Source organism: Alexandromys fortis, unplaced genomic scaffold (assembly GCF_014885135.2).
Source record: "Alexandromys fortis isolate MF-2015 unplaced genomic scaffold, M_Fortis_MF-2015_v1.1 scaffold_97, whole genome shotgun sequence".
Classification (NCBI taxonomy): Eukaryota; Metazoa; Chordata; class Mammalia; order Rodentia; family Cricetidae; genus Alexandromys; species Alexandromys fortis.
This window is the reverse complement of record NW_026067981.1, coordinates 4,118,410-4,129,357: the sequence shown is the minus strand read 5'-3', so window position 1 is coordinate 4,129,357 and position 10,948 is coordinate 4,118,410. Positions and strand designations below refer to the sequence as shown.

General features: G+C 47.3%; 1 protein-coding gene across 2 annotated transcripts in view; it reads right to left on the bottom strand.

Annotated features, from left to right (window-relative positions):
• Positions 1–2,346: 2,346 nt before the first annotated feature.
• Creg1 (cellular repressor of E1A stimulated genes 1) overlaps positions 2,347–10,948 on the bottom strand; it is a 12,908-nt gene continuing 4,306 nt past the window's right edge. The window contains exons 2-4 of one of the 2 annotated variants that reach the window (XM_050158364.1): positions 9,874–9,993; positions 8,458–8,642; positions 2,347–3,975 (exon numbers count right to left, since the gene is read on the bottom strand). In XM_050158364.1, coding sequence (XP_050014321.1) covers positions 3,972–3,975; positions 8,458–8,642; positions 9,874–9,993 — 309 coding nt within the window. In that variant the 3' untranslated portion in view covers positions 2,347–3,971. Of the gene's footprint in view, positions 3,976–8,453; positions 8,643–9,873; positions 9,994–10,948 lie in introns of those variants that run through there. The other variant, XM_050158365.1, reaches the window with a different exon arrangement.

Below are 10,948 nucleotides of genomic sequence, written 5' to 3'. Positions count from 1 at the left end.
CGCTGCTCATTCAGGAGTGACTAGGACCCCAAATATAAAGCTTTCATCCACTTTGTCAAAATTGCTGGCTGCAATTAAAACTGACAGGGAGAGGCCGCACCGCGAAGATGGTGTTCTGAAGGACTGTTTCTTTTTAGGAGCAGCAAATTCCTCCTCTGTTTAAATTACTTTGAGTCCCGGTGACAGCAAGACTCCCAGCTCAGGTGCTTATTCTGTAGCCCAGGGATGCTGCCATGAGGACAGATTCTGCGACTGTTACGTTGCCCTTGGATACTATGGTTTCTCTTCATACAGATCGCTTGCCTTTTACTAAGTTATGTTTGTAAACCATTTCTAGGCATGTAACAAATTCAAAATAAAGCAGAAGCATTGGGATACCCAGTCAGTACTTAGCATGATCCTTCAACAATCCATCAAAGATAGGAAAAAACCACAAAATACCAGCACCTAGGCTAAGTATTGTCGTGGAATGTTATTTTAAGATGTGCTACATTTGTTTATGCTGTGGAATATTTGTTCAATGATGCAAAGATGTGTTGTTTTCTTATATGCTGCATTTGTTTAACTCTGTAAAGCTGTGTTACTGTGCCTGTCTAAAACACCTGATTGGTCTAATAATAGCCACTAGCTAGGCAGGAGAGGGATAGGCGGGGCTACCAGAGTAAACAGAAGAGAGGCAAGCGGAAAAAGGAGTGGAGGATGACAGGGGCAGTCACACAACCACACAGCCAGAGACAGCATAAGAAGGAACAAAGAGATATACAGAAACAGAAAAGGGTAAGAGCCCAGAGGCGAAAGGTAGATGGGATAATTTAAGAAAAGCTGGCTAGAAATAAATCAAGCTAAGGCCAGGCATTCACAAAAAGAGAAAGTCTCTGTGTGATTATTTGGGAGCCAGGTGGCGGAGTCCTCAAAGAGCAAAGAGTAAACAACCAACTGCAAACTATAGAGGCTACAAGTCTTGAATTTATCTCACATTCCCCTCCTCCCTGTCCCCCTCCCTCTCATGGGCATCCTACAATAAAAAGGGGGGGAAAAACAAGCAAATGATGACCCCATACTCTTTGACAGTCACCATTGTCTTCTCAGATTAAAAAAACAGAGCATGTGTTTTAAAGAGTTTGGAAAGCACCGTGAAACACTGGCCAATGAACTCCCACGGAGCACTATTTTCTCGGCACTAAACAGCTACAGAATGCGCCACTAAGGCGAGCTGTCCGCTATCACCTTGTGATCCCTGGTCTGGATGCCACTGAGAAAGACGTGTGATGCTGGCAACCTCGTCAGAACATTCCTGTTTCACTGACCTGTGCGTGCCTCCGTTCACAATGGGTCCCCACCCCCACGTAATCCCAAGGGCTTTGAACCTGGACTAGAACACAGACGAATCCGATCGTTGGTCTTAAGTCTGCTCAGAGCAGCGGCCAGGGAAGCATCTGGCAAATGCTTGGCCGCTGCAGTTTCAGGGGCTGTCTGCCATGCCCTCTTAGCACCACGGCCTTGGTCAGGAGCTGCACGCTGTTGGGACACAGCTCTCATTCATCCCTTATCCTACCTAAGACTGGGGCTCAGTTCCTGTCTGCAGCAGGCAAGGTGTGAGACCCAAGGTCTGAAGCGCAGTCGTGGTATGAAGGACCCAGCAGCAGCAGCAGAGGTCAGGCCTTCATCTCACCCCTTGCCCTTGATGACTGCCTTTACTTCAGTGTCACCGCCCTGGTCACACCGACATTTGGCTACAATAACTCAGCTATGTGAGAAACTGGCGCTGGGCTGGGTACAGTGGCATGTGTTTGTCATCCAGTACTTAGGAAGCTGAGGCAAGAACATCACAGGGCTGAAGACACCTTGAACTACAGGCTAGAAACACTAAGAAATAGAGAAAACAAAACAAAAATAACACCACCAACCCCCGCCCCCAACAATCTGCATCCGCTTAAACAGTAGTCTGTGGTGCCCCCTTGTGGACACTCAGAATGCTTCAGTGACATCCTACGAGTCCAGTTATAAAGCTGTAAAGAAAGGACTTTGCCCCGTAGGATAATTGGATCTGACCTGAATATAAAGTTTTTCCACGGTACCAAATGCCGAGGACAGAAGTCACAGTGAGCGGGAAGAAAAAGAGAAAACCAGGGAGATGCCCTCAACCCAGTTCTGTAGAGCATGCCAGAGCCCAAGCCTAGACTCCCACATTCCCCACATTCTAGGACAGTGGAAAAGAGCTGCGTGATTCCCTCCGAGTCCTGGAGCAAGTGCTGACTTAGGAGTGTGGTTAAACGAGAACACGGGTTGAGCAGTACAGTGAAGCTTTGGAACAAACATCTGGATCTCTGAAAGCAGTCCAACACACCACGTTAAAATAACGCTTTTAATGGTTAATGACTTGAATGACAAGACTCTGGCTGTTTAATATAATTTTTTTTCTTGAAAAGTCATTTGCGGGATTTGTTTAGTTTATCATCTATTTTTTCAGCATTATGGCTCCTATTTAACTTCTTTTTGTAGGGATCAGTGGTTTGATACCCAGCACTTCATTTAAAAGGACTCTTACGTCATCTGAGATCATGAATACAGGAGACGAAGCTACCTAGTACACCCTCTGAAGAAACGTTTTAAAATGTGCTATTTTTAATTGTGTGTGTGCGCGAGTGTCTATGTGTGTGCTGGTGCCCCCAGAGGCCGGAGGGATTTGATTCCAGAGCTGGAGTTCTGAGCAGCTGCGTCTGCCTGAGCCTTGGACCAGTTCCTCCGCGAGAGCAGTCCACATTCTTAGACGCTGAGCCGTCCCTCTAGCCCAGAAACATTTTTGTTTGCTTGTTTTTGTTTTGTTTTTTCGAGACAAGGTTTCTCTGTGGCTTTGGAGCCTGTCCTGGAACTAGCTCTTGTAGACCAGGCTGGTCTCGAACTCACAGAGATCCGCCTGCCTCTGCCTCCCAAGTGCTGGGATTAAAGGCGTGCGCCACCACTGCCTGGCTCCAGAAACATTTTTTCAATGCCGTGTTACCATGTTATCTCCCACAGATGATGACTCTGGAAGCAGCGCCAGGAGCTCTGAGACACAGAGCGTCTGAGGAAGGCTTGGGCTGTGGTTGGTGCCTGGGCTAATTCCTCTTGTCATTCTTTTAATTCTTCTTTTGAAAAAAAAAATCTAAACAAATTCCTTTCCTTTCCTTCTGCAATCCTCTTTTCATGCAAATAAAACATATTGTTTTGGTTTTTGTTCGTTTGTGCCTTCAAGCGAGCTGCCCCCGGCCCCCAGCCCATGTGTATATGTTTTGAAGGACGAAGAATGAATAGTCAGTGCCTACTTAGGTGGAAGATGAAAACAGGAAACATTTCTGACTTCTTTGCTCTGGGTAACTATGACTTTGGAACATGAGACATTCGCGGAGTTTTACAGAAGACACTTTTGTCCCGTGCGGGATCAGCCCTACAGGCCGACGTGACTAGGCAGTTCACTCCTTCCACATCTGAAGGGTTCACACAGCACTCTGTATCCGGGGCACACCCTCTGCTCAGGTCTCCCCACTCCAGGCTCCTCTGCACAGGCTCCAGAGGCAGCTGGGTGAAGGGGTCACCCTCCAGGCACAGTGGCCATCAGGAATAAAGCGCCTTTGGTACCTCAAGTGCCGATGGGCAATCAATCTACACTTGGTCTACATTGCCCATCTATGGGCACAACTGAAGAAAAAACACTGGGAATAGATGAAAGAAAAAATCCTTGATTAGAATGAACGGCATTTTTCTGTGAAAATGGCTTCGAAACACAAGTTTTAAATCCAGCAACCACATCTTTCAAGAGATCCCACTCTAGGACCAACAGCATTCTGTAAACAGGCAAGCAAACAAGATCAACTAGCGGGTGACAAGAGTCCGCTGACAGCCCAGGAAAGCTGCAGACAACAGCAAGCTCTTAAGTGTGCGGAGCCATCTACGGCTCTTTGCTGGGGTGGGCCAGTTCACCATATTCTGCTTCACCTGGAAAGGAAAGAGAGACAGTTAGTTATCTTATTACCTGGGTGGGGCACTCTTAACAGTTCATTTGTTCCCAGCAAAGACTAGAGAAACACTCAGGACCTAAAAGTTTAATATTTTAAGTTAATTTCAGTGACTCCTGGTCCTGGTTTTAGTAAATGCGGGACAGGGACAAAGGATAATCTTTTAAGGAGCTCCTCTGCTCTCCTTGGGTGATTCTGACGTCTCGGTCAATGTCTCAGGACGTAACAGAACCACTCACTGCCTGCAGGACTTCGTTCAAAACAAATTTCTGAAGGTTTAAAATGAAAAACAAACAAACACAGGGCGGGGGTGTAGCCCAGGCAAGAGGCGCTTGCCTGGTATTCACAGAACTCTGAGTTTGACGAACTCACAAGGTGGCTCCACCTGTAACCCAGCACTCTGGAGGTGGAGGAGGCAGGAGGAGCAGGAGCTCAAGGTTATCCTTGGCTATAAAGAGAAGTTTTAGACTAGCCTGGGATACAAAAGACTCTGGGGGGGGGGGGCAGAAACCTTTACAACACAAAAGGGGTCCTGAACATTAAAACAAGAGAGAAGTGACTGACCAATACCAATTGATACTGGGCCCAGCTAGGAGGTGACCTTGTCTGTCTTTCTGTTCTGACTGGGGTTAACAGACTACAGATCCAGCCGTGACAAGCTCAATAGAGACCTGAGTCTCAGTAGTTTACCCTGAGACAATACCTGGTTCCAATAAAGACCACAAACTGAGACCACCCAGGCACCACCCAGGAAATGACCACCCAAAGAAACATTTCAACTATTGTAGACAGGATCACCTGCCAGCACACACCCGTCGCCTTTTACCAGGACACCCCTAGACAAATGTCAGCCAATCAGGAGTCCTAATCCTTAGAAATCCCTCACCCCCACCTTTGCTACTATAAAACCTCGACTCTGAGATTGGGGCTCTCCGATCACTCCAAACGTTGGAGAGACCGAGTTTGCAAACTTGTGTAAGAATAAAGACTCTTTGTTTTTACATATTGGGCTCAGTCTCCTGGCTGGTTTTGGGGGGACTCCGTGATCTGGGCATAACATATACAACTAGGAAATCTCTGCCTCAGTCTTGGTAAGAGACATCCGAGTGGGCCAGTGATAAAGTGAAGCCTAGTTCAGCCCTTCCTGCGAAAGGCTGCCTCCAGGACATCAGCAAACGCCTCAAGAAGTCCTTCAAACCTTCACTCAACAGGCAAGTTAGCAGACCGGCTTGGTCCAGCAACCCAATGACACAGGTCATTTAGTTAGGTCCGGTGTCAGCCCTGACCTCCAGGTTCCTGTGTGGACACTTTCATTCCAGTGTCCCAGCCAGCAGCTGCAGGCAGAAGACCCTGTGCTGTTTAGAGAAACAGCATCTTCTGAGGTGGAGCTGGGCAAACTCTAGAATGCCATGAGGACCCCGTTAGTGGCTCCTGAGAATGGACAGACCACAGTCCTCACAGGTACAACTGTCCACTCCCCGGACTGTGACACAGTCCTGGCAGCAAACGGCAGTAAGGAGCTAGAAGGAAGTCTCACTCAAAGATTGAAGTAGCAATCAGTGGCCAGAGGTACCCACAGCAGTTTTTAGATGCCTTCCTTCCATAGTACCGCACAGCAGGGGACGCCTGGCCCTGCTCTCCCATCCTCCCCTCAGGACCAGACCAAAGGTTCCCTCTTATCTCTGAGCTGCAGAAAAGCACTTACCCGCTACATAACAGAGGTGGGGGCCTCTATTTTACTCACTCAGAGCAGAGACTTATGGGAAAACATAATTCTATTTTGTTATTAAAGTAAGCACTGCCCAGGGCATGTTATTTACACAGAGATAACTGCACTATGGAGATTGTGATGTCCCGGGAAGGAAAACTCTAACCTCAAAGAGCGGCCCATCATTCTTGCTGTCAGTCTCCTTGATAATATGGTGCGTGGTGATGACCTCGGCAATTGCTACCTCCACATCCTATAACGGAGGACGCTTGGCCAGCCCAGAGGAGGGTCAGAGGCCCTGTGCCTCTTCTCAACAAAATCAATGCTGGGAAGGCTGAGTTCTTCACTCAGACGATTGAAAGACTTTGTTTCAATCAAGTGCCAATCAGCAGCTGCTTCCCCAACACCTGCTGTGGGCTGGGCCACGCACTACCCTCAGCTCTGCTCAGACTACAGGGGCAGGAACACAATAGAGCCCTGAGCTTTGCTGTTAAAACTTACAACCACTGGGGTAGGGTGGGGGCTACACAGTTTCACCTGCGTTGTTCCCTAATAGAATAAGACAAACACTAAGAATTTAGGCTCCAGACTGGGAATGGTCTGGTCCCCCAAGGAATTCCTTTTCCCAAGGTCAGGCATTTAGACAAAAGCCACCATTATCTCAGGGACTAGAAGAAAGTTCCTACTTGCTAAAAAGGAAGTCATTCTTCTCTCCTGCAAGAGGAACTGTGGCTCTTAACAGAACTGTGGTACCTAAGACAAGGTTAATGCTGCCTCTCTTAAACTCTTAATCTCTGCTCACAAACCTCACCCCAGCTCGCAAGCCCTTTTCCCTGTTCTCATTTAACTCTAGAAACCTTTTCCCTGTTGCTTCTCCTTGCTTTCCCAGGAGACAGCCTTGCCTTGGCAATTTGGCATAAACTTCCCTTTCCAGCCAAAGAGCTGCTATGTTGGCTTCTTTACTGCACCCGTTTTCATGCAGGCACGGCATATAAATCTATCTGACTAGCCTCACCCATCTCCCCGCAGAGCTGTCAGTCATCACAAACAGGAAGTGAACGAAAAATGAACTTGGAGTGGCAGCCCCAGCAACAGCACCTGGTTCGGAGTCCCTGGCTTCCGTGCTAGGATGCTTTCGTTTGAATCCCAGCACTGGCCACCTCCTGGCCGAAAGGCATTGAGCAAGCCTGGCATTTCTCGGCCAGGTGCTCCATTTTACAGCCTGGGGATCACTGCTTGCTTTATCCGGGTGTGGTGAGAAGCTAATCACGTGAAGCATAGCACCAACTGGTAAAACATGTTCAACAGACTCTACCCGCAACTGTTGGTATCATTATCACCTCTCAAGCTTGCAGAGGTCACATAGAGCCAAATTCCTATTGCCACTTAGGAAACTCTGTCCCCTGAACCTTGACCTCACTCCAGATCGGATCGTCCTTTTCCTCCCACCCCAGTCCATCTTTGGAGCCTGCTTCTCAGCTGCTTTCAGACAAGACGGTACTGGGGACCAAACCTCGGACTGCTGAGCTATGTCTCCAGCCATTGGTAATTCTACTACTTTTATTTTGTAATGCTGAGATTCATGCCCAAGCCCCAGCTGCTGGACTTACACCTCCAGCACCCCTACCCCACCCCCATCTCCTTTCTCTCCAGGGGCCCCTTTGGTCCCAACTTCATCACCTCCAGAGGAATAAACCACATCTCCCCACAGGCATCCCGGTGATGCTGGCAGGAAAGGGTCACTTGCTCAGACTCAGATGCGGTGCACTCAGACCAGAGCAGCAAGCCTGCTCCTTAGACAGTCCTCCCACAGGCACAGCCCTGACGCTGGACCTCAACCCCGAAGCCCAGACCCCAGGGGGAGTTCATGGGCACAGTGACCTGAATGAAACTCCTCCCCACCTTCTCATTGAGCTCTAAGTGAAATTTGTTATTCCTTCAGGGATGATTGCAGATGACAAACCATAGACGTGATGGGGTATCTGTGACCGTCTCCAACAACACTAGAGAAATCAAAGATGCCTTGCAATTGTGCTATGATTATGGTGTGGTAAACGTTATATAGCCTCTAGTTTCCACTACTTTGAGAGTTACGGACTCATTGTTTTAGTTTGTTTGAAACACAGTTTCACGTAACCCAGGCTGGCTTCAACCTCACCACGTAGCTGAGGCTGGCCTTGAATTCCTAATCCAAGTGGTTGTCTCTGCCTCCCAAGGACTGGGGTTACAGGTATATGTCATTACTAGATTTTTTTTCTTTTTTCTTTTCGGTTTTTCAGGACAGGGTTTCTCTGTGTAACAGTCCTGGCTATCCTGGAACTCACTGTAGACCAGGCTGGCTTCAAACTCACAGAGATCTGCCTCCCAAGTGCTGGGATTAAAGGCGTGCGCCACCACCACCCAGCACTAGATTTTACACTATTTAATGTTAATTCAGAAGCTTACCAATGCTGTATCACACATTTAAAAGTATTTTATAGTTATATTTTAAGAGTTGTTCTTTATTTGGTTGATCTCACTATATAGCTCTGGCTGTCCTAGAACTCACCAAGATCTCCCCTGCTTCTACCTTCCAAGTGCTGGCATTAAAGGGATGCACTACTATGCCTGGCTTCTTTTGTAACCTATGTATTTTATTATTTTAAGAGTGGATCCTAGATTATGCAAGGGTCTGAATCATATGAAACGTTAAACCCCCTCGCATTGGGAGGGCTGGAAAGGGCGATGCTGGACAGGTGAGAAATGTATACTCACTGCAATGTGACATTAAAATATTCTTCAGGTGTCACGACTTTCGGTCCACCAAAGTAGTCCAAGACCCAAATGTTGGTTATATTTAACTTTGCAAAGAACCAGTTATGGCTGGAAGGCCAAGTCTTCATCTCAGGGTGTCGCAGGAATAACGAATTCTTCGCATAGTCTGCTTCCTTCTCATTCACCTGAAGGATAAACCGGGGAGAAACAGACTGACTCTTGGATTTCTCCTTCGCTAACAATGTGTGGTTCTCACACCACACACCCTGCCTGAGAACTTATTCAGCTGCAAATCATGGTCTTCAGACTTCAGAATAAATGGAAGCTCAGAGAAAATGGACAACGGTGATTTCATACTTGTAACGTAATGACACATGCATCAAAACAGACCGTAAGGACCAAGATTCGCTGCTCAACAGTGATCCTGAGCTTCTACTGTACCGGTTCAGACACACTAGTGTCACCTGGGCCTGAAAGTAGCGTCCCACTCACCCCAGGATCTATCTGCACATGTGAAAAGCATGCGTGTGAAGGGTGAACATGCATAGAAGTAACACGATGGGACCCAAGAGCATTTGTCACTTCCAGGCTTGCTCCTGTTAGTCAAGAACACCACCCACAGAGATATACCCACGAGAATGTCCAGACCTGAAGTCACAAAGGCCAGAAAGCAAATCACTGGCTCAGCAATAAGACTATGTACATGACACCTGTCCACTGGCATTCCATAGATCTTTTTCTGTTTGGTTTTAGAGATGGGGGTCTCACTATGAAGACCTAGCTGTCCTAGAACTCACTATGTAGACAAGGCTGTCCTGGAACTTACTATGTAGACAAGGCTGGCCTTGACATTACTGTGTAGACCGGGCTGGTCTTGAACTCACAGGTATCTGCCTGTCTCTGCCTCCTGGGTGCTTGGATTAGAAGCATGCACCACCACACTCAGCACTGTCGATCATATCTAACCTCTTCTCTCCAGCACTCAGCCCAGACTGTCCAGACACACTTCTAGTTAGTAACAGACACCCCTCTTGTTGGTATCAAACATGGGAACATGGAACTCTCGTGAAACTAGAGAGCAATGGCTCTGTATGAGCAGACATTTCTTTTTTTTATTTTTTTTTTAATTTTTTTTTCAGACATTTCTTAACAAGAGTGTTTTTACACAGAATCTTCCAAATGTGACATGTTTGGCTGTAAGACATAGGTTCTTTGTTCCTTAAGAGTCCTACTGAACACCTACATGATGGACCCCCACCAGAGCCTTAAGTTCTTGAACTCACTGTATGTGTGAGAACGTGTTCTTACCACGCACCCACTAACAAATCAATTGCATGTTATTCTTCAAAGACTGCTTCCTTGTTTCTAATACCATGACATTCTGGCCCATCTCTCCTCGTGGAAGTCACCACTCACCTTGGTCACAGTTCCCGACAACATTATATGAACACACAAGGGACTCTGGGGATCAAATCCATGTTTCCTACAGAAGACAGTCTGTGCCAAAGACAGTGTCAGCGTAGCCTCTGGATGTTCCTGCAGAGAGAAAAACGAAGAGCCTTGCATGTGACCTGCGGTTTCTGGAGCTGCAGATGTGCAGTCCCTCCATGTATCTCATACGGAACAGTGAACTGCAAGCCACCCTGAACAAGGGAAAACAGTCTGCGGGTGGAGACCAGTTCTGATCCCCACCAAGTGTGGAGAGGTGCCAGGTTTTAAATGAACAATCTACAGGGAATGTTTTAGTATAGCTGTTATCTATTCCATAATTGTCAGAAGTATAAATACAGTATCCCCCAAACCAGGGCTGTTGATAGCCCTCACCGAAATATCTACAGGGTCAAACTCTAATAAAAAACGAAACCAAACCAAACAGTTCATAAAAAGCCACAGCTGCTTGAACAGCCTAATTACACAATTTAAACAAGAAAGTAGCTGAATCACGCTGCGGGGTTATCTCGTGACTGCAGAAGCTGTCACGTGATCTCCAAAAGGGAGAGTTTCTTATTCCCCTCCCAGCTTCTGTAACAAGAGAATTCTTCACTCCGACTCAAACATAAAGGCAGAAAGACTCAATTCCTTTCTCTCCAGAACCCAGCATCCTTCCACAAGGCTGCAAATTCACAACTGCCTTCACCCCGAGTGGTTTTGGGGTGAACTTTCCTATTTCACAATGGCCCACCAAAAACGCGGAGTCTCAGAGACTCTCAGGAAAGAGGAAAACAGAAAAAGCTCAGAAGGCAAGAGCAGGTACTGCTCTCTCACGGGGCCCAAGTTCGGTTCCCAGCACCCATGTCCAGTGGCTCACAACCACTTGTAACTTCAGTTCCAAGGGATCCCACATCTGCCCTATGACAGCGCCCACACACAGTTAAAGTCAATCTTGCTGGACATGGTTGCTGGACATGGTGGTGCATACCTTTAATCCTAGCTAAAATATTTGCTGTCTTCAAGCTGTTAGACAAGAGGATCTCCCCCTTCTACCCAACCC